Source organism: Ascaphus truei, chromosome 3, assembly GCF_040206685.1.
Source record: "Ascaphus truei isolate aAscTru1 chromosome 3, aAscTru1.hap1, whole genome shotgun sequence".
Lineage (NCBI taxonomy): Eukaryota > Metazoa > Chordata > Amphibia > Anura > Ascaphidae > Ascaphus > Ascaphus truei.
The window spans coordinates 249,534,685-249,560,885 of record NC_134485.1 but is presented as its reverse complement, the minus strand read 5'-3'; the positions used below and the strand labels follow the sequence as shown (position 1 = coordinate 249,560,885).

Below are 26,201 nucleotides of genomic sequence, written 5' to 3'. Positions count from 1 at the left end.
TATTCTGAATTCCATTTATTGTGAAATTGATACTTTTTACAGCTGGAAATGGGATATTCAAGAAATTCGGTTGCAATTGTGTAATTCAATCTTTAGGTGACATAAGGCACTTTCTTGAGTGTTGGTATAGACATTAAATTACTGTTGCATTTTCTCAAATAGTAACTCATCCTGCACTAACCTAGTGCCTTATCATAATAATAATAATAAATACTTTCAGTAGTAACCCGTATAGTTATCATATATTTTATGTGCCATGGATTCACTTGAAAGCAGCAAAACGTGAAAAATCCTGTATGGTTTTTTAAAAATAAATCAGATCTGTAGTATTAGATAATACTGTCTGCATTTTGTTAAACTGTTAAAGTCATTATTAATGATTTTTTAATGTACTGATCATCCTTTGGTTGCTACAGCAACCATTTAGGAAGTCACATCCACTTCGCCTTTTGAAACAGGCGCAGACACACTTTTTTGAGCTCTGCCCTTTGGCAACAAAGTACCACGAACAGATCAGTTACTGTGTTCCAAACAGCAGACTGTCTAAGGCCACGTTTATAGTGCCGGCGACCCGACCAATGCCGTCGCCATTGATGAAAGTTGTATTTAAAGTTTGAGTGACGTCGCTGGCGACAAGGCCAGTGATGTCACCAAGGGGGAGGGCAGAGTGCAATAGGCGCTCTGTGATTGGTTTAGAGACAGTCACATGTGGCGACTGTCTCTCAAAATCAAATAACACGACTACAATATTTTTGGTCGCTACGTTGTTCCGTCGCCGTCGCGCTTACTATAAGCGCACGCAACGGATTAAATTTATTTGTTTTGGCGCAACGTAGCCATCACCAGGTACTACAAGGCAGCCTAATACTCTGAAAGCCGCAACAATATTGTGTTACACTTAGTAATATAATGTTACACATCAGCTGCAGCATTTCACAGACTGCCCTTTCATTAGGCACACAATCAGGATTTTTACAGATTTATAACAGGAGCACCAAACGATTGCCAGCTTAGGTATGAATGCAGAATTAGGCTAGGGCCCCGCTCCCAGAGTCAGCGCACCCGCACTGCAGACAGGCGGTGCGCTGAGATACACAGACCGCGATATGCGGTCTGTAGGGAGCGGGAGGTGGGCGGGAGTGGGAGGCTTGACAGGGAGGGGGGGTGTGGCTTGAGCGGAGGGACCCGCTACTCTACCCCCCCTCCCTCCACGGACTCGGGCTGGAGCTGCTGAGGGTAACTTTAAACACACACACGCAGGCACTCATACACACACACACACACAGGCAGGCACTCACGCACTCATACACACACACGCGCGCACACACAGGCAGGCACTCACGCACTCATACACACACACGCGCGCACACACAGGCAGGTACTCACGCACTCATACACACACACACACAGACAGAGGCAGGCACTCACGCACTCACGCACTCAGACACACACACAGACAGGCACTCACCTGCTTTCACTCCACACTCCTCCCCGCTCCCCGAGGCCTCCCCTCCCCATTGGCTCACAGCCACACCACGTGACGCGTCAACGCTAGGAAACACCATTCTCTTGTGTCTCCTAGCGGCTGACGCGCCACAGCGTGTAGTCAGCTGTGCCGCCAGGGGGGACCGGGACCGGCTCGCGAGGATTCCCCTGCTGGTGGGGAACTCGCGACATGGCCGCCCGCGCCAACGAGCACAGTGGGACCGAGGCCTTATACATTGACACATGCTTTACATATAAAAAAAAAAGAGAGACACAAGTGGGGAATGTAGTATTGTGGCGTTAAATAAAAAATATAGGGAGATCATTTTCAAAGTCTGCAAAACTGAGGTAAACAAACTGCACCAGATGTATTAAGGAAACACATCCCCTCTGGAGTTAATTAGATTGACTTGTTTGATAAATCTAGTGCAGTGTTTTGACCCCAGTTCTGCAGCCGGGAGAGTTCGATGAATCACCCCTAATATTATCTGATAGAACTCCTGAGCAGGCAACTTGACTTTACTCTGAGGTCAAAGCTAAAGTGTAATGTTAATCTTAATGTGCACAATAAAAGTGAGATGTACCGTATGTTTGTTTATAGTTTCCCATTGTATAACATCAGTGAATTCGTTTCAGTAGGAATATCACTGGTTATTTCTTTTGAGTGAGTTCAGATTAACTTCAAGTAAAATTATACTTCGATAAAATATTAGTTTTGTTATCACAGATTATATGGCAATATAAAATCACAGAGAAGTCAACACTTCAACCAGAAATACCGAAATGCTACTGTAGCTGCGTCTGTCTTTTCCAGAAATCTTTTACTCCGTTTTCTCCATCATCTTGTTTAACTCTCGCACGCTAACCTTGAACTCCTTAAACAGCTGAATTAGAACAACTCCAGCTGATATGGTGGTGAATCCACACGCCATTGCCAAGAAGTCTACCGCTCCTACTTTGGTCCACTCTTGAAATAGGATGGCTGTCGCCAGCAGGACTAATGTAGTGAATGTCACATAGTACACAGCACTGAATACGCAGGAGTCAAAGGTTTCCAGCGCTTTGTTGATATATCTAAACTGAATAAGGATGCTAGATCCCAATACTGCTAGAAGAGTTAGGCAAAGGTAAGTGGCTCTTGAGTTGCTTGGACTGCTGGCAAAGGCATCCTGAGCGACCAGCCCAATAGCTTTGGTGCAGGGCACAGTGAAACTACCCAGCAGCGAGCAGATACCAATGTAAACCATAATATTTTTGTTCCCATGGACTGGTGCTACCCAGAAGATAAGCAAAATGAGCAACAGAAGGACCATACAGAGGTAGCTCAGGAATACTGAAAAATAAACAGAAAACAGAAACATGTTATTTAATGACTTATCTTTTTACATTGACATTAAACTTACCCTGTTTATTATAATATAGTCGGTGATCAGTTCAATCACATCTAACTTGTACTACTGTTATTCTAAAGCAGAATGATTCATGGGAAAGCATAACATGTTTCAACAGAATGTCCAAACGTTCAATCATTATTAGCCCCTTTACCTACTAGAGGTCAGCGACACATCGCAAGGCATAGTATTGCTGAGCCCTATGACAACAAGGGGTTTAATGGAAATCCTGTTCTACATAACATGCTCTTTTATTAGCTATGTAAGGTCTCCTTTGCAGAGTTAGTAGTAAGAGTTATGTAAGGTACCTGGGTTGGTAAGCTTCTCTTCAAGTTCTGCTTGAGATGTTATAGTCTCAGACTTCGGGGCATGGATAATGAGAACAACGGAGCCAACACAGCTAAGCAAACATCCCAACTTGCCCAGAAAGTTAAGATTTTCTTTCAGCAGGTAAGAAGCTAAAACAGACCTTCCAAAGGGAAGACAAGGAAGCAGAGCATTACACTGCAGCAGGTGGCACATGTTATATCACAAAAGAAAAGGGTCTGAGGTCAAAACAATACTAGTAATTACCTAACCATGTCCAAATCATCATTCGGTTGTGTCATTTAAAAAAAAAAAGGATTTGTACAGGCATTTCAACTGTATATTCATATCTGTATCTTTCGCTGTAGTATATTTTTCTCAGTTGCGTATGAACTCCTGTCTGCTCCCCAACAAAATTCTAGAGTATTTTATACTCGGTGACACTGCTTGTTGTGCTTTTCAAAGTTAGAAGATAGTGCACACATTAAGTGCACACATTTAGCATACGCAGGCTTTGAGGACTACAAACTGTGTTTGGCACAATCTAAATACATCCAGAAAAGTTTAAAGTAACAACAAATGGGTTCATGAAGGTACCTTGAATTTCCTTCAGAATGTAAAATTCCCAAACATTAAAATGAAAAATCTAGAAACAGCCTAAATGAAATGTAGATCATATTACTGCCTACAATTATACACATTGTAAAGTACTTTTTATTAGAGAACACTGTGCATAAATATTTGAGGGATTCATCTACTGGCCACTTGTGACACAGGAGCAGATCCTGTATATGTAAAATATGTCTCTTTTGCACAAGTCATTAAATAATAATTGGGGTTCTGTGTTTGGAAGGTAAAAGTAATATGTATAAGAAGAAAGACTGATCCTCCCAAGATGTCCACCCTGGATAGGTTTTTTTAATGAGGTATTTTGACATCCTCTAAAAACCCAAACTGTCAAAAATGTATCCACAGAGACATCCCCATATTAAAAGGGAAGTTTCAACCCCGGCTCTCACATCAAACATAACCATTTGAAAACCTGGATTTCGTGGACATCCATCGGTGATAAGGAGCCAGATGGAAATCCTACATATGGGAGGGGTCTTTAATGATTTCTGTCAGTGAAATAAAAATATAAAACAAATCCATTTCTATAGCAAAATAATCACAGCCCGTGCACTGGCCCTTGTAGGTATTATTTTACTTACCCAAACGGAATGCCCAGGGCACCAAGTGGAGTCACTAGCACAGCAGGGGCAGCAGTGTATGCTAGGAAATTGCCAATCTGCCCAAGAGCCACTGTTAGGGGAATCAATGGGTACACCATTTAATAAGCCCAGATAATAAAGCATGAAGTCAAGTACAGCAGAACCATCAAGCAGGGGGGTTAACCCTCAAGAAAAATGGGTGAATCCTCTTATCAACAACAAATCTTAAGACTTAAATACAAAATGTTATACCCGTTATAATTTTTGCTCACGCCTTCAAGATACATTATCTTTGATAGCTAAATAAATAAAGTTTTGTAAGTTTTGCCGGAATTCACTGCATTGTCGTCTGTTTCCTGGTAACATGAACGTGTGTTGTACAGGAGTGCGTGCTCTGATTATTAGAACATGCTAAAAGTGGCGCAAAAAACAAAAACGGTATTCTTATGCTATAGAAATAAAGGCAGTTTGTGGAGGTACAAGAACAGTTATAGGTCCTTATTCAATATCCTGTGACGCCACATCTCCATGTCAGGGAAGGCTCTAAGGTGCATTCACATAAATTGGGCTCGGGGGCTTAGGTAGCGTAAGGTGTTATCCTAAAACTGCTCATGTGTTACAGTTTACATGTATCCTTCCCTATTTTTTTTTTTTTTATTATTATTATTATTATTATTATTGACTGGTCAGGACATATTCTTAAAGTTATTTATTTTAAAGCTCGACTGTATTCTTACATCTCTGATAAAGAAAATTACAAACCCCTTGTCATGGGAGAGGGGGTTTGGCCCGGTGTTAAAGGGGTTACACCCCATTTGGCCATCCCCTGCTCTCACTTGGGAAGCAAGGGGTTAAATGGACTGCGGTCCAGTAATGTGTTTTTACCCTGCTTCAGAATCCAAATGTATATTCCCCTGTAAAAATGTATTGTTCTCATCCCAGTGTTTGCACCAACACATACACTGGGGTTGATGCGGGAGAGAAGGGGTTAATGTTAATTCAGTGGTTATAGCCCTTTGCTCCCTTTTCCCGCCTTTGCAGGCTCCATTTGGCAGCCTTCCATAGGTCGCCATTGCAGCTCCATGCATTTCAATGGCAGATCGGGCGGTTTTGGGCCTGTTTCCAGTGAAGACCAGCAGGTGGCGTCCGAGAGGAGGAGCGGCGGTTTCCCATTGTAAGTCAATAGGGCCATTGACTTCAATGGGGATTCCTCGACGCCGACCTCCAGGAACAGGTTGGCAGCCATCCAAACCGCAGACCGCAAGAGCGGACACAATGTCTTTGAAAAGAGCTTTATCACTGAGTTCAAGTTCAACCACAATTGGTGTGGGAACCTGAGGTTCTAGGGCACCTAGAAAGACAATTCTTGTTGCCCTAGCTCCTAGGCCTCCCCACCCTCACCCACCACCGGGTCCGAGAATCCAGGACCCCCGTAAAGGGTCGAGCACAACAAGAGGGTCGCGCCATTGACTCCAATGGCGGAGCGAAGGTCCCATTGAATCTAATGGCGGCGCTCGCCCATGCATTTCCTATGGCGGGATTTCAATGCATTGCATTTCAATGGGAGAAAGCCGCGTGGCGTTAAAACGGCTAAGTCCGAAACTGCAAAAAAAGGGTAAGTCCATATCTCCGGTTCTGGGAGGACCAGAGGGCTGGGATTTGGGTCGCATGTAGCCATGGTTCCGGCATGAATGCATGGCCACTTCCAACCCTCTCCAACCAACCAGACGGAGTGTGGGCAACTATAAAGATTGGTGGTTTTCCCCATAGACTACAATGGCGGAGTTTCCCCATTGAAAGTCTATGGCGGCGGAACCCATTGACTTCAACGGCGGAGTTGCTCCATTAAAAGCCTATGGCGGCGGAGCCCGTTGATTTCAATGGGAAAAGAGTGAAAGCAAGAGATTCATTTTAAAGCGGAGAATCCTGTATTAAATTAAAAAGTATTTTAAACTGCATTTGTGTATCTCCGGTTCTGGGGGTCGCAGAGAGCTGAAACTTGGCCACTATGGAGAGTACCCTCCGCCATGAGGGATTGGCAAGTTTCAGCCCGCTGGGCCCAGCAGAACGGATTATTTTAATATGTGAATGTATTAAACTATTAATTGTATTTTGGGTCTGGTATGAAAACTCAGAGCCCATATGCTATGTTAATGGTCCGGATAGCCGACAAATGGTCAATCATAAACTCCTGATCAAAGACTCCCCCACCCTGCTTGTGTATGCAAGCACAACAGTATGCAGGACATGGGTACTTGAGATTAAGTGTTGTAACTCACACCTGGGACAAAGGGGATCCTGGCCAAGCTAGACTTTAAGATGCCAGGCTTGTGGGAGGGGGGCTGAGGAATTAAGCCCCCTGATTAGAATAATATCCACCCAGTGGGCGGGTGTTAAGGTGCCCCTCAGATGAGGTGGCAAGGAGAGATTGGGTGCAGTAAGGTATAGACTGGAAATTGCATATAAACCAGTGTCCAGCCTATACTCAGTGTTCGTGTTTTCGTGACTTCAAGTTTACCAACTATTTGATGCCTGATGAATTGCTAATCCTGTTTCCTGATTATTTCATCATCCCCATTCCAACCCTAAGTAAGTGTATATTTTGCCTGTTATTTGTATATCTTGTGTGTTCACCTTCTTAAAGGAATAAACTTTAATTTATCATATCTAAGTCGTGTTCAATTCAACCCAGAGATATTTTTGGTAGTGTATATTACAGGCCTCTCACAAGTTCCCGTGACACCCCTATAATGTAAGGATTTAAGAACACAATTGATACAATCCAGCATTGACATACTAATCGATATACTAAAAGAGTATACCCCTCAAAAAAAGCATTTGAGTGAGTTTCACTTTTATTTGTACAGCCGAGATGTTAAAATTACACATTGTCAAGTATATGTGAGTACTCTGCAAATGTGCTAACTCATCCCTTTTTAAGTAAATTCTTGAGGCGCTATAACAAGCAAAAAATATGTTGCCCCATAACCCTTTTATTCAATATGTTAGGAGCTGTAATCCCCTCTGCTGGGGACACTCTTAGTTCCATTCATCTAAATAGAGTTGAACTCTTCTCTACCACTGGGAAGCAGCTGCACAGCATATTAAATATGGGCCTGTGTACAATGAGATTATCAGATTTATTTGTATATAGAATGGACAGATACACCCATGCACCTGGTACCAGAACACAAGAAAGTATCCCTTACGAGCACTTCCTCAATATTCACGGCACTATGAGTATACAATTTTTTTTTTTTTTTTAACAATAACAGCCTGTTGGGGTAGAAGGGAGATAACAATCACATTACAAAAAGGGTCAACCGAAAACATCTTGTCATTTTATACTTTAAACCTGTGTTTTTTTACCCGTGGTCGTAATCTACTATATTGAGCTGACCTGCACTATTCCCGGGGAACCTGTGGTTCCAAAGAAATGTACCTGTTTGTATTTGATAATTATCTTTTCCCTTTTGGGAAATGAACATGGCTGGGTAAGCTTCACTCCTGTGGGCCAATAATAAACTGTGATGTCATCGGGTCATGATATTACAGCTTTCTATTGGACGGCAATTTTTCTTGTAAACCAGGGGGACCATGGATTTGAGAATAGCTCACTTTCGCTCCATAGCACCCACCCTTCAGATTGTAAAAATACAAATACATTTGGGGGGTGCATTATAAATGCAGTATATACTTTATGGATGAAACATTGTGACTGTTCGATGAACATTTTTTATATACAGTTTTTAAATGTACTTTTTATACAACTAGGATATCAACTTTGTAATAACAGCAGTTCAAACCGCTCCAAGTCAAACGGAAAGCCTATTATAATTGTAATAAAGGACACCACATCCACAAATGGAACAGTATCTTGTTTGAAAACGCTGATCGCAGGTTGTTCTCTTAATTTGAATCCAGATTGGCAGACTTGTTGAAAATTCTAATTCGATTCAAGTGTAGAGTTGTAACTCACAGGTTATGGGTAAGCAACTTAGGTACAGTTCCGCCCAAACCTTGTCTTAAGGGTGACCAGCTGCTTTTCTTAGTATCTTTTCAATGTTATTTTTAAAAGGCCCAAAGCCTGCAACAGTGTTCACACTGCAATGCCTGCTGGTTATTCTCACTTTCCTCACCTCCATCAGGAAGTACAGAGCTGTTTTCCATGCAGGGAACAAAAGGTCTTATGCAGGGGTGTTTCCCCCACCCTCTGGGAGATTTGCCGTGCTACCAGGTGTATAGTGCTGGATACCTGCTGGTTCACAGGATGCTGAGTCATCCGCCCGTGGTGTTGGGGACATCAGGACAAGCTTCTGGGTTAGATACTTGCTCTTTAGCTCATGGTTGTCAGCGCCCCCATCCCTTGCAGGCTCCAGGAAGATGAAGGCAATCCCTGCAGGAGAACTTACACTACTCCCCACTGATAGATTGCACACCAGGCAGGAGTATAGTTGAATGGGAACACTTTATTATCTCTCTCTCTGCATACACAGTATAACCAGTATCTGCCTTCACAGTATATTGGTCTTCAACCTTAGGATGGTCCCTGGACGTCCACCCCTGGCCTACGGCACCAAGGCAGTCCCAACTCTTCCATGACACCCTAATAGAGTCAGAAGTAAGGTACTCACCCCCACTCCCCCAAGGGGAGGGGACAGCAGGCGCCAGTGCTCGGTACACCTCTGTGAGTCCTGTCTCTCTCAAAGGGGGAGAGACACTAACTAAATATAGGAAGTGTAGTCCCTTAAGTACCAAGGAGGTAGGTTAAAGATCTAAACCCCTTATTGGGCAAAACACAGGCCTTAGCCCACCTCCTCTCCTGTCACTCAAGGGAGCTGCTTACTGTGGGGAAAACCCTGGATTCGTCATGACACTGCCTACACTGTTACCAGGGCTTGCATGTCAGGGAGGCCAGACTGGTAGCTAAAACCAGACATAGCTACACGTATAAGAAAATCTTCAGGTATCTTATTCTGAGCTTCCCAGATTCAGTACTTCAATGTGAGAGCGGATTAACAGCCATTTTCATTTTGGGCTCATTTGTAGGAAAAAAATACACAGTTATAAAAAATATTGAACGGGAAAAAAACGGGGAACTGAAAACAGGCACATATGCTGTGGGAATGGCACCTTTCAGCAGGTACTGTATTAAAATATGTTTTGATTTCAAAATGTAACTTTATTTAAATAATTTCACAGTGGAACTGGCCCTCCTAATCTAGGAAGTGGCACATTAGCTTTTTACAATTCTTAGATTGTACTTATTAATTAATACGTATATTTAAATGATGTTTGCGAGGGCAGAGTGTGTTTATTTTTTTGCATAATCTGAAAAGTGTTCAGTTAATATATAAGTGCAACCACAGTGCTGCATCTGCCGCCCTGCCACGCTATATATCTGGAAACTATCTGGGAGTATGTGTGTATGAGTTTTTATCTGAGTAGCAAACAGACGTTTTGATTTAAAGCTGAAAACTGTATAGCAACTTTACATATGCCACGAAGGGGTCTTCTAATCAAAGTAATTCATCTTTAAAGTCACTGAGTTGTGCTGTTTCTAATATCCGTCATTAACTCTGTCTGTGATTCTGCTACCAAAAATGTGATTGCAAGTTTCACAGGGCAGTATTTAATTCTATTCATATTTTACTCAATTATAATATAAAATATAAATTCAGTGTTGCTCACCAAAAAATTCCATTGGGTTAAATTACCCTGTAAAAAAGCCACTCAGATCATCATCTTCCAAAGACCTTGCAGGGTCCCCTCCTGTGTTGTGGTGGATGGTTGTCATTCACAGATTGATGCACATATTGTATGACCATAACAAAGGCCGCGAATATAATAGGCGCGCGACCTGTCACGGTAGCTTATGACAAGGTATAATGAACACCAAATATCTGGGTTGAACTGAACGAGGCTTAGATATAATGGATGACCATATGGGGTGCAACCCTTTTAATACCGGGCCACCACCTTTCTCCCTCTACACGACCGAGCGCGTGGTGTCGAACACGCCTGCCCCAGAGGCGATCTGTGGCCTTTGGGATGGGGAGGCGGAGATGTGATGGGGAGGCGTGTTGAAGGCGTGCCCGTGACGTCACGTGAGCGGTTGGCCCTCATTGGCTGAACCACTCATGTGACCCGGCCGTTGTGCGACAAAATCTATTTTTTTATCTGCCCGAGAATGGAGCACGCGGTCGTGCACTCTATGGCCTGCCTCATAGAGTTACGGCCTTTTGTTCGCGTCACGCACGCGGTCACGGGTACTATGGACGCGGCTTAAAAAATAATGGGAGGAGACAAAAGACAAAAAAAGTCTGTAGCTCTCAGTGCTCTGAATTCCTGTCTGAACCAGAGAGATCCATGCTGAAACTCTGGAGGGAGAAAAACATGCAATAAGGTCTGTTTAAATTAGAACTGTTGCTCTTGTATATCCTGGACTTGACCTACCCTTGCTGGGAAAAGCCCTTAGGCTCTTGTGTTTTGTTAACCGGTTATATGCGTCCTAAGAAGTTCAGAAATACTTAGGCTATTGACAATGCGAGATCGGGACTCTACTTACTTGTGAGAGTGCCGGCCCACCAAATCATGTCTGTTACGTAAGACGCACCTGAAAAAGAAACACTGGTAAATACAGACATTTACAATGAAAATTAGACTTCTACAATCATTTAGAGCAGCGGTGCGCAAACTGGGGCCGCGAGACTGCCTGCGGGGGGGGGGGGGAGGGAGGAGAGAGGCGCAGGGTTTACAGAGGCCCCGCACGCTTCCCGAAGACACTTAAATTAAGTGCCGGGGGAGCTGCAGGGCCTCTGTAAGCCTTTACTTACCTTGGCTCCGGCGGCTTCCTTCCCGCGTCGCCATGGCAATGCGGCGTCATGTGATGTCATGGTGCTATGGCAACGTGATGTCATGACGCCAGAGTGGAGGTAAGTGGGGGTGAGGGGGGGCGCGGGAGTGAGGAGACCATCGGCAGGGGGGCGCAAGGAAAAAAGTTTGCGCCCCCTGATTTAGAGTAATAAAAGAGCGAAAAAATAAATAACGAATGTCTACATTTGTACCTTACATATATGATCGGAGTTTGTCGCCCATATTTACTAAGCACTGCTATTTCATAAGATGCCTATTTAAGTGAATAGACCATAAGGTGTCTTCTGCTGCTGAAAGATGATTTACAGAATAGCACCACTTTGTAAATATGGCCCTAAAACTGTAGTCTGAACTAAATGAATCAAATTAAATTGGTGCTAAAGGGTCTAATATTTTTTTTTAGTTCTTTGCTTTGCAATATGTATTCCCCAAATCCTTTTTTTTCTTCCCCTAAATGGATTGCAACTGAGGAAATAAACCTCCTGAGTGTTGATTACTTCAGTACTGTGGTATCAGCTCAGCATTTACAAGTGCCAAGTTTTCCTATATTGTAACACTCGTACATTCTGTTATTTTGCAAAACTTTTATTCCAGTGCTGGTTACAGACAACAAGTGGGCTTTGTGTCCCAAAGACAAAGGATGATTTGACATCCTAGTGTGGTGGAGTCAGCGATTATTACAATCTACCATACATCTGTGCCTATAGGACTTGTGTAATGCCGCAAAGAGGCACACATTGTGAGGGTTGTCAGGTGACTATTCTGATCTAGCCAGGGTTGCCCCAGCAACATTTGACAGTGATCCCTTGAATGGTAAAGATGCTGAGCGTCAGTTGAAGAGTCCGTTAGCAACAGGATTCAGGACAGAGACATGTATACATTGACATGAATGTGAGGCGTTATAAATAAGTGCCTAATAAGAGTTCTAAGTCTTCCTTCTGCCTCTCCTTGTGCATGTTTATGGTGTCCTGCCGGTTACCTGGGGAGTTTGATCAAGTTTTGAAACTGTTTAGGGGGACACTACATTTGACCCAGAGTGTAAATATTGTACACACCAGTCCTTTGAGGGGTTTTGTACATATATATCATTAGGAGTTGGGAGCTATTGTACAGATCTCTATGGTTAATGCAGAGATGTTACACCCTAATGACTCAAAATCAATGTGATGTTAAGGTTTGGGCCATTAAAAAAAAATCTTTGTATGAAAAAGTGATTTTTTTTTGGGTGAGACTCGAGTGAAGTTTATGAAATGGCTGAAGCTAAAAATCAGTGATACACAGAAAATCAGCACTTCTGGTAATACCATATATGTACCTGACCTACGTGGGATAATGTAAATACTTATTTTGGGAGCAGTAGCATCATTTCAGTTTGATGTTGGGGTGAGAGGGGTATGGGACCAGGTGAGGATTCATGAGCCACTTATTACCTGTAATTGGTCATTCTGTTTTAATAACACTTATAGGGGTGAAGATCATCGGGAAGCGCAAAACCATGTAAAACAGAAGAAATTTTCTGATAGTGCAATATTGTGGTAATATTGTGAATAAATATTCAAGGTGCAGTGTGCTAGGTACTCACAAGTGTATGGTGAGTGATGTTCCCATAAAGGTATCTTTTCAGGGACAGCCCATCTGACCAGATTGTGGGTAGGTCTGAATGAATTTATAAGTGCTGAAGACCTTAGGTAAATAACATAGAAACGGACATAGTGCTGACTGTATAAAATTCTATTAAAAAGGTAAGTGATAATACAATGCACTCACAATGTGTTAAAACAAAACAAGCGTTTAGATCACACAGATCGGATCTTGTGCGCAATGAAGCTGTCTCAGTCCCCCCTCCGCCTCGGCGTGCGTGTCACCGGTGCGTCTCACCCAAACCGGAAACCGGAAGTGACGTCATCTGCTCTGGGGGACTCCGATCCTGTGGTGTTCCTCACTCATCAGCATCACTCTACGCGTTTCTCCGTATTGCGGTTTCATCAGGAGTGTAATCTGACAAGTGCTGAGAGGCTATTTATACGCTACGCTAGAGTTCCATTGGCTATACATTAAGTATGCTAATTTCATGGTAATCTGATTGCGTGGTGATAAAAGACTTAATTGGTTCACATAAGTTAAAGACTCACATCAAACATATGTGAGTCTTCCAAAATGACACATAATTTTAATTCAAACATTATAACATGTATATATTTAAAATATCAAATAGTATAAACATAGTATAAAAATAGATAAAAATTGATAAACTAGCTATTTACAGCAAGATGTGCAATTAACCCCTAAATAAACTAGGCTAACTTAGTAATGGTATTATAGCAGCAAATCTATTAAGAAAGAAGAAAAACAGGTTAGGGTCACAGAAAGTGTTTGATATCGAACTCTATGTTTAAACCCTGAGGGTGAATGGTTTTGAGCTCGAACATCCAAAATGATTCCCTTTTTATTAAATTTAAATCTCTATTGCCTATTGGAGGGCAATAGATTTGCTGCTATAATACCATTACTAAGTTAGCTGCATTAGCCTAGTTTATTTAGGGGTTAATTGCACATCTTGCTGTAAATAGCTAGTTTATCCATTTTTATCTATTTTTATACTATGTTTATACTATTTGATATTTTAAATATATACATGTTATAATGTTTGAATTAAAATTATGTGTCATTTTGGAAGACTCACATATGTTTGATGTGAGTCTTTAACTTATGTGAACCAATTAAGTCTTTTATCACCACGCAATCAGATTACCATGAAATTAGCATACTTAATGTATAGCCAATGGAACTCTAGCGTAGCGTATAAATAGCCTCTCAGCACTTGTCAGATTACACTCCTGATGAAACCGCAATACGGAGAAACGCGTAGAGTGATGCTGATGAGTGAGGAACACCACAGGATCGGAGTCCCCCAGAGCAGATGACGTCACTTCCGGTTTCCGGTTTGGGTGAGACGCACCGGTGACACGCACGCCGAGGCGGAGGGGGGACTGAGACAGCTTCATTGCGCACAAGATCCGATCTGTGTGATCTAAACGCTTGTTTTGTTTTAACACATTGTGAGTGCATTGTATTATCACTTACCTTTTAATAGAATTTTATACAGTCTGCACTATGTCCGTTTCTATGTTATTTACCTAAGGTCTTCAGCACTTATAAATTCATTCAGACCTACCCACAATCTGGTCAGATGGGCTGTCCCTGAAAAGATACCTTTATGGGAACATCACTCACCATACACTTGTGAGTACCTAGCACACTGCACCTTGAATATTTATTCACAATATTACCACAATATTGCACTATCAGAAAATTTCTTCTGTTTTACATGGTTTTGCGCTTCCCGATGATCTTCACCCCTATATGTCCACGGGATCGAGAGAACGACCCCCCACTGGGTTAAGCAGCATCCATATACGTTTGTATTAGTCTCATTTTATTATTAATTTGTACACTTGTTTATATATAGATATAATGTGTGAGCGCCACTTTTGATATATTTTCTTTTCATGTGCACTTTAATAACACTTATGCCCATATTTCCCAAGTGGTGCTATGCCAAAACAACTTCTATGCCAGGCAACACCTTATGACTCATTTTGTTCGTGCTGTAAGATGTTTAGTACCACTTAATAAAAATGGCTAAAAATGCATGTCTTTTGTTATAGTTAATTATTGTTTAAACAAATGTCTTACATTTGAATTAATACACCTTTTATTTTTTTCAAAAGAACAATCACAACAGAAGCCATTTTTATAGACCCTGAAAAAAGTGATTCCTCAAATCAACAACAACAAACTGTAAAGGATTTTATAATGAAGTGTGTAATCAGAAGAAGAACACGGCAAAGGTAATTTGTACATATTTATGGATCAATACATGTGACTACACGTTAACCCTTGCTTTGCAACGCAAGGTCCATCTGTCAGCAAATGGATTAAAATAACAAGGTACAGATGATTATGACCATATCTTTGTTTCTGCCCCATCCTAAATACTTCCTGCCTAGGAAGAATGGATGTACACACAGGCTCCCTAACCTGCTTGTCTCACCTCTTCTGCGGGCTCTGAGGATGCCTTTCTTCTGCAGCACAAACGTGGATCCATTTAGTAGGCTCGAGAAGACAGCCACACTCAAACCCAGGAGGGGCAATTTTGTTTCTAGCTCCATCCTCTTTGCTAATCTCCCGTGCAGTGCTGTCACTCTCCTCCCTGTTCGGTCACCCCCCTTCCTGCAGCCCTGTCACTCTCCTCCCTGCTGTCATTCTCCCCTCTCCTGCAGCCCTCCCCCCCCCCCCCCCCCACACACACACTTCTGTGCTAGCTCTAAACCATGTGCACATAGTGCAGTGGACTTTAAACTACAATCATTTTTTTTCTCCATTTTTTTTATAGAAACTTTATTGCCAAAGAATAACAGTAACAATTTGAATCCATTAATATGACTGTGTGCATGCATATTTATTAATGCCTATAATTATTTCCCTATTACTAGAATAGATCCTGAGACTAACAAATATGTATCACAATATATTGGGGATAAAAAAACCCGAAGAAGCCCAGAGCTACATCCAATATGAAAAATATACACAGTGAAATACCTATATATCTCTTGAAAAATGGTAGTTTTGTTAAACCCTTTGGCCAAAGCATTTTAAGCCTGCGAGCCACATCAAGGCATGACCAAATATCGCAGATCCTAACACTAACTGATTAAAATTCTATAATTAGAGGAATAATGATCAGATTGGATCTGTCCCAACCAGCTGCATGAAAAGACAGGGCAGATCCAATGTGATCATTCTTCCTCTAATTATAGAGGTAACTAAGAATTGTAATCAGTTAGTGTTAGGACCTGAGGAGGTATAACAAGAAGAGATATGATTGCAAAGTACGCTATCGGGAACTTCGGCCTTGAAACAAGGTTCTTTTGCAGAACTTGGGCATACCGGGGAAGCACAAGTTAGCTGACCGATGGCGAGAGGCTCCCCTCGAGGTGGGGTCGTAGATGCCTGGCCTCCCCGTATATCATATCAATAATTCAGAGGGGCGGATAAAAGTATGGCATCGGAACCATTTGCTACCAATTCCTCAAGTGGGGGGAAGCGATCCTGATCCATAATGTCACCAATGGAACGAGAAAATTCCAGCAGGATTCTGGATCCATTACTTCAAGAGAATCAGGATTCAATGGAAGTAACTTCTTCCAATACAAATGGAGACTGGTGGGCAGTACCAGAGGAAGAATTGGGTAATGGTCCTGTCATTCATGTGCCATCTGCAGCAGCTTCAACAAGCTGACCTCTTGTCCTAAGGAGTCCGAGCTTTATACCGAATAGAAACTGTTCAGAGAGTCACACCTTATGAGAGGGTCAGGGCCTCAAGCGGATGGTGGCCTCTCCAACCAAGAAGTTGCTGAAGAAGACACTCGCCGGAGTCAGAGAGTGAGACGCCCTTCAACAAGAGTGGAGTATGATTCGCTAGGGGCATCCCATTATGAGTCTCAGCACTGGTCTCTGAGCAGGTTTGCATCTATAATGACAGTGCTGACCAAAATATTTAACATTGTTTAGATGTTATACTGAGTTAAGTTATATATTGTATGCATTTTCCAGATATAAAGGAATTGTATAGTATAAGTTTACCATGCAAGGACGATGGAGTTTTCACCAGGGGGAGGGTGTAATATGATCCCCTTTACCTGCCCAGAGCACGGGGAGCTGCCCTGCATTGGCTCGCTGTTGCCCCGGATGATCCTTGAGGCCTCTATCGGATCAGGGGAAAGTTGCGGCGGACATCTTGGAATGGCTCCACAAGTAACAAAGTGGGACAACAACCCCCAGAAGCCTCGGGGTGGGGATAGGTCACATGGGCCGTCCCAGCCAATGCGAGCGAGCGGCCATTTTGTGAATCCGGATCTCCTTCGCCGGACTAGAAGCCAACGTGGTTAGTCCTGAGGGAGCCAGCAGAGAGGACGGATGCATCCAGGGAGCTGATAAGCCCCTGAACTAGGCCAGAACTTTGCCCCTAGGCCCCGATCACTATTGTAGTGCAGTATTGTTGGGAAGGCCCTCTTAGAGATCCACAACCTGCGCCACCGCCCGCCGTCGGATACACGTCCACGCGGCGACCTTTGGACGAGACCGCACGGGACAACCACCTGTAAGGAGTGAGGGGAATTTTGCAGACCCCACATTGGGGGATCGCAGATGCAGCTCTGCTAACAGAGGAGCCCGCTAATTCCCTAGTAGTAGCCAGGAAGATACCACAGTGCACCAACACACCTCAGGGAGGGTAGCGGTACCTTCACACACTTTGGGGTGGGAACTGTTCTGCTGACACCGGAGTTCTAGGTGCCCAGTGCACCCTCAGTACTTTGGGGGGAACACACAGGGGGTCGCGTCTCGTTTGTGTGAGCTACGCGTATGCTTTGCCAAACAAACTTTGACCCCGCTAAGGTAGGAAGAGTCCTGAGCACGCACGCCAACGCCCTGTCAAGTCTTGAAAATAAATGTGAGTGTAACGGGTATTCCACCCCACCCAATTGCATATATAGTGTGGGTGAGTAGAACATGTAGTGTTACCGGTGTGGTGCGTATACCTGCAGGCTCACAGGAGGTCTGAGCCTCCGCTAATGAGAGCCTGGGGTGAATCCTCTGGAACGGATCTTCTTTCAGCGCCTCCACCTATGTAGGATTCTAGGGAAGTGTAGAATGACCCTACATAGGAACCCAATCAGAAACCACACACACAGTCAGTGATTATATAATAACTAAGGACTTTACTTATGAACATAGAACATACGTGCATACTACATTAGTAACCTGTGTCCCTCTCTAGAGGAAACACCTATTGCATCGCGCAGGACGCTTCCCAAACATCAGTGAACCCACCCATTGTCCAAAACCCCACCCAATGTCCCACACTCCCGCAGAGAGGCAATGGGTGACTGCGCAGTCACAGTTAGCTAAGGGCCCGGTGGTGCACTTATATATTGATACCTTCCGAGCACTCCAGTACTCGGTTCGGCAACGATCTTCTCAAAGGTTCAATCGGCGAGGACTCCTCCAACCGAACTCCTGCACTTGTGGACCGCTAGGGCGGTCCCCTCGGGAACACAGTCTCTGTGGACCCCAACGTGGGTCCAACCGCTTTCCGGGAACAGCAACCGCCGCTCTTTCCCTATCTATTTACAGAGCACTAACTTGACAGGAACCCTAACCTAGGGCCTGTCCCTGTTGTACCGCAACCTGAGGTGACTTGGGGAAAACTGCTAGGGCCTGCGGGGGTTAATAACCTACCCCCCCTACTACCCCAAGTCCAGAAACCTCACTAACCACTAGCTAACTCACTACAGCCTGCAGCAGACACACAGCTCTCACCGTCCGCCTGCAGACATTCACACACGCTGCACACACACTGCACTCAGTACATGCAGCGTCACATGCAACACTCAACACAGCAACCTGGAACCCGCAGCAATAACCCGCTGCACACACTCAGCATCCGCTGTACACCCGGTGCCTATTTGTCAGTGCTCACAGCACTACCCGCTGTGGCACTGCCAAACCTGCACCCAACACACACCTAAGGGTGGCCTTCCCTATCTAAGGCCGTCCCTTATAAATTACCCACTACCCTGGTGGGGAGTTAGGTACCCACACTCCAGGTAGGCCCCATCTGGATGCAGGAGCTGCACTCACTCCCTGCATCCTTCCTTCCCCTTCAGCTCCGCTGCTCCAACTGACGTGACCAAAGCCCGGGAAATGTATCTATTCTCCCGGGCTGAGAATCCTCCAGCCCTATTGGCCGCCTCACTGTTTCCTGCTCCTTCTCTACTCTCGCGCGACTCTTCCCTGCCTCTCGCAGCCTCCCAGCGCATGCGCGAGCTAACTGGGCCGCCGGGGACCTACTGCGCATGCGCGAACTGAAGCGCAATGGCGGCGCCCTATCCGCCCGGCTCCGGGAGCGCCGGGAGCCCTGAGATGCGCTTGCGGCCTTGGCAACCCCCGAGCCGGGACCTGACCGCCCTCTCCCCTGCCATCGCCGAACGGAGCCGCCATTGGACGCGGCGGCCCCCGCGATCGGCAGTCAGGTGAGGGGGGTGCGGACGTGCTGGGGAGACCTGGCTACACTCTCCCCCTGGTGGAAAATCCAACGACCTCGCTTGGAGAACGCCATACCCTGACATAAGGTTACACAATAAAATACGGCATGTCATATTTGTTACACTTATCAGGTCGACTTTACACCTCAGATTACATGGTACATCACACTCAATAATACCCGAGACTGGCTGAGACCATGTGTGGGGCGCCCCGAACTGATCATGTGGGGGTACCTCACTTTTGCGTCCGTGAGCCTCCCCGGGGTGAATCTCTCGGAGAGCACACCCTAAAGCGACAGCTACTGGCTCTTCGCTACTTCCTCCCCCTGGTGGAAGGAGTAGCACAACGTCTCTGAAGCAGACCTTTACCCGGTCATCCGCGGCAGGGATGCGGTAGACCAGGAGGCCAGGACCTTTTCCGCGGTCCACTACTTGGCGAATGGCACGCTCCTTTTTGGGCTTAAAGGAGGCCAGTCTCCCTGGATCTTCCTTTACACAGTCCTTGTCCCTACGGACTTGCGAGGCTTCCACCTAGAAGCGAGCACTGGGCAATGTCTCGGTTTCACCTGGCAGGGGGGGAAAAGTAGACACCTTACCCCTGCGGTGATTCACGGTGGCCAACAGGTCCTCGGGGACGCTGTCAGTTCCCACCTTGGTGGTATCGGGACCTGTCCCCAACTTTTCTGGGACAGTCCACTCACTGACTCGAACTTCGGGAGCGTTTGATCCCAGTCCTGGGACCACTTGGGTCGGAGCGTATGGGCTCACACTCCGTTCAGAAGCCGCAACTCTGGCCTTCTTCACGGCCACCTCCATCGGAGCTTGTGGGGAGTTAGGGAGTTCCTTACCACTCCACTGGCTTGGGATGGATTCTCCCAAGGAGGACACCTCCGCCAGGACGCGATGCAGAGGGGAGCCCTTCGCCCAGGTGACCAGACTTAAGGAGCCATCGTGCTCCGCGGTCACCTGGAGGCTCACCCCCAACACCCCTGGGGCAGTCGACTCACCCTTGTCGTCTGTAGGTACTGGTCCCAAGCCTAGGACCGATGGTACCTCTGTAGTAGGTCGGACTGACCATTGTAGGGCCCACGGGCCCACAGCAGGGTCCGCAACATCGGGATACACCTTTTCCAGGGTACACGGACCCACAGCAGACTCTGTATCCTCTGCATCACCGCTGGGGTGGTTCGCCGGTAGGCACATCGCCACCGATGGGACTTCCACCTTTTCCCCGGAAGATATCATGATCGAATCCTCCGCAAGGTAGTCACCAGATTCTTCTGAAATACAGCCAGTGGTGGTTGGTACGAAGCTGGCGTGCTCCGGTACCTCCACTGCGGCCGCGCTCTTCTCCGCCACGGGTTCATTTGGCTCCTTAGCTGGCTCTGTAGACTGGGGTACAATAGGCATCAAGAAAATTGCACCGCAACAATCACATCTGGGCTCCCACGCCAGTGCTCCCCTAGAACAGTCACAGGTGGGGCTAAAGCACTGTGTACACGGCTCCCCATCTACCTCGGTGATCCTGAAGTCTAGTGGCACTTGGGACATGTCGGCTCCCTCGTCATAGGCTTCTTGCAAGCAGGGGCACAGTAGCATAAGGAGATCTATTCCTGGCGCTCGCCAGGGCACATACACATTAGGGTGTATCCCCTGACAGTCTATCTCATCCTCATGCATCATCTCATCCTCAGAGATCAGAGTGTCTATCACAGCGTCCACGTAAGGTTGAAGATAACCGTACTGGCTCCCCCTGGTGGAATCTAAAGGTAGGGCACTTTTTACAAGGGATTGTTTTTCGCTCTGCACTGAGTCACTCACATCACAGGGGAGGGGCTCTGATTTTCGCGCCAAACCCGGACAGAATGTTGCGACATCTTTCTGTGCAGGCTTGCAGTCAGCAGCACGTGCGCTCTCCTGATTTGGCGGGGGACGCCATTTTGTTGGTGTCGGCATAGACTAGGGGGTACCCTTCTGAGGGGCCCCCGGGCATTAACAGTGTGGACGGTGCCTCCGCCAGGCATATATCCTCAGTGTGAGTTACAACAAACAGAATGGTTTTCCATGTGGACGTGGAATCTTGTTCTTCCTCTAAGACACATGCCCACGGCCACCGAGGAACTTTACACATATACTCCCGGACTTTAACCGCGGGTATAAGAGCGGGAATGCCTCCTACCACCACTACCTGGCCAGGTTCCATATACTGCCTCAAAGCCCAGGCAAGGACCTCGTCTCTGGACTTCACAAACATGGCGACAAAAATAGGAACGGGACAATTTGGAAAAAAAATGGACAGGGCACCCCAGGTGGTATCTCAGCAGCGCCTCCAAATGTAACGGGTATTCCACCCCACCCAATTGCATATATAGTGTGGGTGAGTAGAACATGTAGTGTTACCGGTGTGGTGCGTATACCTGCAGGCTCACAGGAGGTCTGAGCCTCCGCTAATGAGAGCCTGGGGTGAATCCTCTGGAACGGATCTTCTTTCAGCGCCTCCACCTATGTAGGATTCTAGGGAAGTGTAGAATGACCCTACATAGGAACCCAATCAGAAACCACACACACAGTCAGTGATTATATAATAACTAAGGACTTTACTTATGAACATAGAACATACGTGCATACTACATTAGTAACCTGTGTCCCTCTCTAGAGGAAACACCTATTGCGTCGCGCAGGACGCTTCCCAAACATCAGTGAACCCACCCATTGTCCAAAACCCCACCCAATGTCCCACACTCCCGCAGAGAGGCAATGGGTGACTGCGCAGTCACAGTTAGCTAAGGGCCCGGTGGTGCACTTATATATTGATACCTTCCGAGCACTCCAGTACTCGGTTCGGCAACGATCTTCTCAAAGGTTCAATCGGCGAGGACTCCTCCAACCGAACTCCTGCACTTGTGGACTGCTAGGGCGGTCCCCTCGGGAACACAGTCTCTGTGGACCCCAACGTGGGTCCAACCGCTTTCCGGGAACAGCAACCGCCGCTCTTTCCCTATCTATTTACAGAGCACTAACTTGACAGGAACCCTAACCTAGGGCCTGTCCCTGTTGTACCGCAACCTGAGGTGACTTGGGGAAAACTCCTAGGGCCTGCGGGGGTTAATAACCTACCCCCCCTCCCCTACTACCCCAAGTCCAGAAACCTCACTAACCACTAGCTAACTCACTACAGCCTGCAGCAGACACACAGCTCTCACCGTTCGCCTGCAGACATTCACACACGCTGCACACACACTGCACTCAGTACATGCAGCGTCACATGCAACACTCAACACAGCAACCTGGAACCCGCAGCAATAACCCGCTGCACACACTCAGCATCCGCTATACACCCGGTGCCTATTTGTCAGTGCTCACAGCACTACCCGCTGTGGCACTGCCAAACCTGCACCCAACACACACCTAAGGGTGGCCTTCCCTATCTAAGGCCGTCCCTTATAAATTACCCACTACCCTGGTGGGGAGTTAGGTACCCACACTCCAGGTAGGCCCCATCTGGATGCAGGAGCTGCACTCACTCCCTGCATCCTTCCTTCCCCTTCAGCTCCGCTGCTCCAACTGACGTGACCAAAGCCCGGGAAATGTATCTATTCTCCCGGGCTGAGAATCCTCCAGCCCTATTGGCCGCCTCACTGTTTCCTGCTCCTTCTCTACTCTCGCGCGACTCTTCCCTGCCTCTCGCAGCCTCCCTGCGCATGCGCGAGCTAACTGGGCCGCCGGGGACCTACTGTGCATGCGCGAACTGAAGCGCAATGGCGGCGCCCTATCCGCCCGGCTCCGGGAGCGCCGGGAGCCCTGAGATGCGCGTGCGGCCTTGGCAACCGGCCGCACGCGTCCCCGGCAACCCCCGAGCCGGGACCTGACCGCCCTCTCCCCTGCCATCGCCGAACGGAGCCGCCATTGGACGCGGCGGCCCCCGCGATCGGCAGTCAGGTGAGGGGGGTGCGGACGTGCTGGGGAGACCTGGCTACATGAGTCTAATGACCAAAATCTGAGAACCCTCTGGGAGGACTTTAGAACCTTATCCCTCCATCTACAAGGGCCACGCACGGACCCTGCGCAACTGGACACTACTACCCCTCTCATGCCTTCTTATCTGTCCGAACCCCGGCTTCCCACTCCCAATCGGTATGGGGGAAATCCTTACGAGTGTCGGGGTTTTCTTAACCAATGTTTCATTCAGTTTGATATGAATTCTTCCCGCTTCTCTTCTTCTCGTTCCAAGGTAGCCTACATAATCTATCTCCTCATAGATGATGCTCTTGCCTGGGCTTCTCCCATCTGTGGACTTCATCGCACGGCTTCTTCCAGGATAAGCCCCAACCAGGTGGGTCAGTTTGAATTATCTGTCCCTGACTCATCTGAACCTATGCAATTGGGAGTCACTATGCTCTCGCGCGCTGAGAAGCAACGCCGCATAGATGCTGAACTTTGTCTGTATTGTCTGTCTTTGTCTGTATTGGTTTGCTGAGGGACCTCTAGTATGGTACTTGGCGTGAATGTCACCCTGGGCATGGGTGTCTACCCGGATGGGAGTTCTTGAAGCTGGGGCTGGAGTCCTCCATCCCCCGGAGAGATGGGGGAAGATGGATGCTGCGGACTGAGAGGGGACCTCTGAGGAGAGTCCCCAGGTGAACATTGCCCGGATTTCTGGTAACTCAGGATATATGAGCGGGTAGCCCTCGGGTGGGCCCTCTAGTAGGTGCAAGGCCTGAGGGTCATCAGCCATGCATATTTCTTGGAAAAGAGGTCCCAGGAGTACTATACTTCTGACCGGTCAGAAGTATAGTACTCCTGGGACCTCTTCTCTTTTCTCTCTACACACTCTCTCTAGGGGACCTAATAACATCTCTTGGGTTTAAATATCACCTCTATGCTGACGACACACAAATTTACTTTTCAACACCCGACCTTACACCTGCTGTACAAACCAAAGTTTCTGAATGTCTCTCTGCTATATCATCCTGGAGGTTTGTCTTAGTTGTTTCCGGAACTCCCATGGGGGCGTGAGGGTGGGAACATTTCCTACTGCCACCACGTGGCTGGGTGGTTCTCGGACTTTCAAGGCCCAGGTATGGACCTCATGTCTTGAGGGCACAAGCATGATGGAGAATTTGATTTACTTTAATTTGACTGCTGAGACGGGCATCCCAGGTCTGAAATCTCAGCAGTGCCTCCAAATGTAGCACTGTTTCCCCCACCCAATGGGAGATGAGACGGCTACTATGTGTGTGTGGTGCTTTTCCTGTGGCTCACAGGAGGCCTGAACCTCCGCTGCTGGGAGCCTGGGGTGTACTTGATTCGTCTGGCGACAGCAGGATGTGCGGGATCCTAACTATGTTGGATAACCCCGTCACAGGACCCAAAACAAGAATACACACAATGGTATAGATAACAGTTTACTATATGCTACTACATGCAGATAATAATAGGAATAGCAAGGTAACACCCACTCGGCATGTATCTTTGACTATCCTTACTTCTCCAAACCCGACCCGGCAACCTCGACTAATCTACACTTCAGACGTGCCCCCGCGGCTGTGGGTGGCATTATCTATCTCCACCTCGGCCTCGCGGTCACGCCTTGTTTGTGGTGAGCACTCCGTTACAGTTATGTATCATAGTGAGTAAAACACAATTAAAACTAGCAGAATAAAATGTATGCGTCTGTAACACTCCTACCCCCACCCGGCTGCAGGAGGTAGGGTGTACACGCAATCAGTCTCTCTTTACTCTGCTAACAGGATTTCTACCTTCTTCAGCTTAGTGTAGCTCAGTCAGTTTTACCTTTGTCTTAGGGCTCCTCCAGTGGATCCAGGCCAAGGCTGTAGTATGGAGTAGAATAAGTAGAAAAAGGCACCAGGAACTTTTAACAGGGTATCTTCCCCGGCGTTACCGAAGGGCGAATTTTCCTCCTTTGTTACAGCCATCTCAGGATATATGAGGGGACACTCACTGGACAGGGCTCCCCAGGGATACAGGGTCTGAGGCCCTTCATCCTCCCGTAGGTCACAGCCGGTGGTTACTAGTACCGTGCTTAATAGAGATACAGAGTCCCATTCTCGGTCTAAGACTCGGGCTTCAGCTAACCCCGGGAATTACCTCAAGGCTAGACACACATGAAATGAGAAGGCCACGAAGGGAACATGCCCAATGACGAACGTGGCATGGAGATACCTGGCATTCCAGGGCCCACTGAGGGACCCTCTGTCTGGATGGTAGAGACATAGTTATTTACTCTGATCCTATAGTCCAAACCCTGTGCAGCTCCAATTGTAAAGTGGAGTTTTCAGCAGCTGAAGTCCAATTCACTGGCAATACAATTATTGGGGTCCCAAAAGTTCCAACCGCGGACGCCCCACGCACAGTTCCTTCACTCCTCTGGCAGAGCACAAAAGGTTATCCACTCCTCAAGCCCCATGTTGTCAGCGCCAATTGTAACACCCCTACCCCCACCCGGCTGCAGAACGTAGGGTGTACACGCAATCAGTCTCTCTTTACTCTTCTGATAGGATTTCTACCCGCTTCAGCGTAGTGTAGCTCAGTCAGTTTTACCTTTGTCTCAGGACTCCTCCAGTGGATCCAGGCCAAGGCTGTAGTGAGGAGTAGAGTAAGTAGAAAGGGCACCCGGAACATTTAACTGGATGCTTGCTTTATTGTCAGTAGGATCAGCATACCCCACAATATAGACAGCCTTTCAGTATCTCTATCATGCAGCAGTTCCCCCTTTGCCTGCAGTTGCTCCCAGGACCCAACCTAACGCTGGATAGGAGTGGAGTAGGCTCAGCCCCAGGTCCCTTCTTAAACCTGGCTATAGC

At 46.6% G+C, this 26,201-nt stretch overlaps 1 protein-coding gene across 2 annotated transcripts; it reads right to left on the bottom strand.

Annotated features, from left to right (window-relative positions):
• Window positions 1-26,201, bottom strand: NIPA1 (NIPA magnesium transporter 1). Of its 2 annotated transcripts, none has more exons than XM_075590572.1 (5): window positions 25,171-26,201; window positions 10,962-11,009; window positions 4,394-4,484; window positions 3,185-3,345; window positions 1-2,818 (listed from the first exon to the last, which is right to left on the bottom strand). In XM_075590572.1, the coding sequence occupies exons 2-5, from the start codon at window positions 10,987-10,989 to the stop codon at window positions 2,307-2,309; spliced, it is 792 nt and encodes a 263-aa protein (XP_075446687.1). In that variant the 5' UTR covers window positions 10,990-11,009; window positions 25,171-26,201; the 3' UTR covers window positions 1-2,306. The 2 variants fall into 2 exon arrangements, with proteins under 2 accessions (XP_075446687.1, XP_075446686.1); XM_075590571.1 differs by lacking the exon at window positions 25,171-26,201 and adding an exon at window positions 15,324-15,554.

Coding starts and splice junctions, on each gene's coding strand:
- NIPA1 (XM_075590571.1), bottom strand. CDS start 15,441: ATGGAGCTAGAAACAAAATTGCCCCTCCTGGGTTTGAGTGTGGCTGTC. Junction 3,346..4,393: donor GCCCTGGGCATTCCGTTTGG/GTAAGTAAAATA, acceptor TCCCTTTGGAAG/GTCTGTTTTAGCTTCTTACC. Junction 2,819..3,184: donor AGAGAAGCTTACCAACCCAG/GTACCTTACATA, acceptor TTTATTTTTCAG/TATTCCTGAGCTACCTCTGT.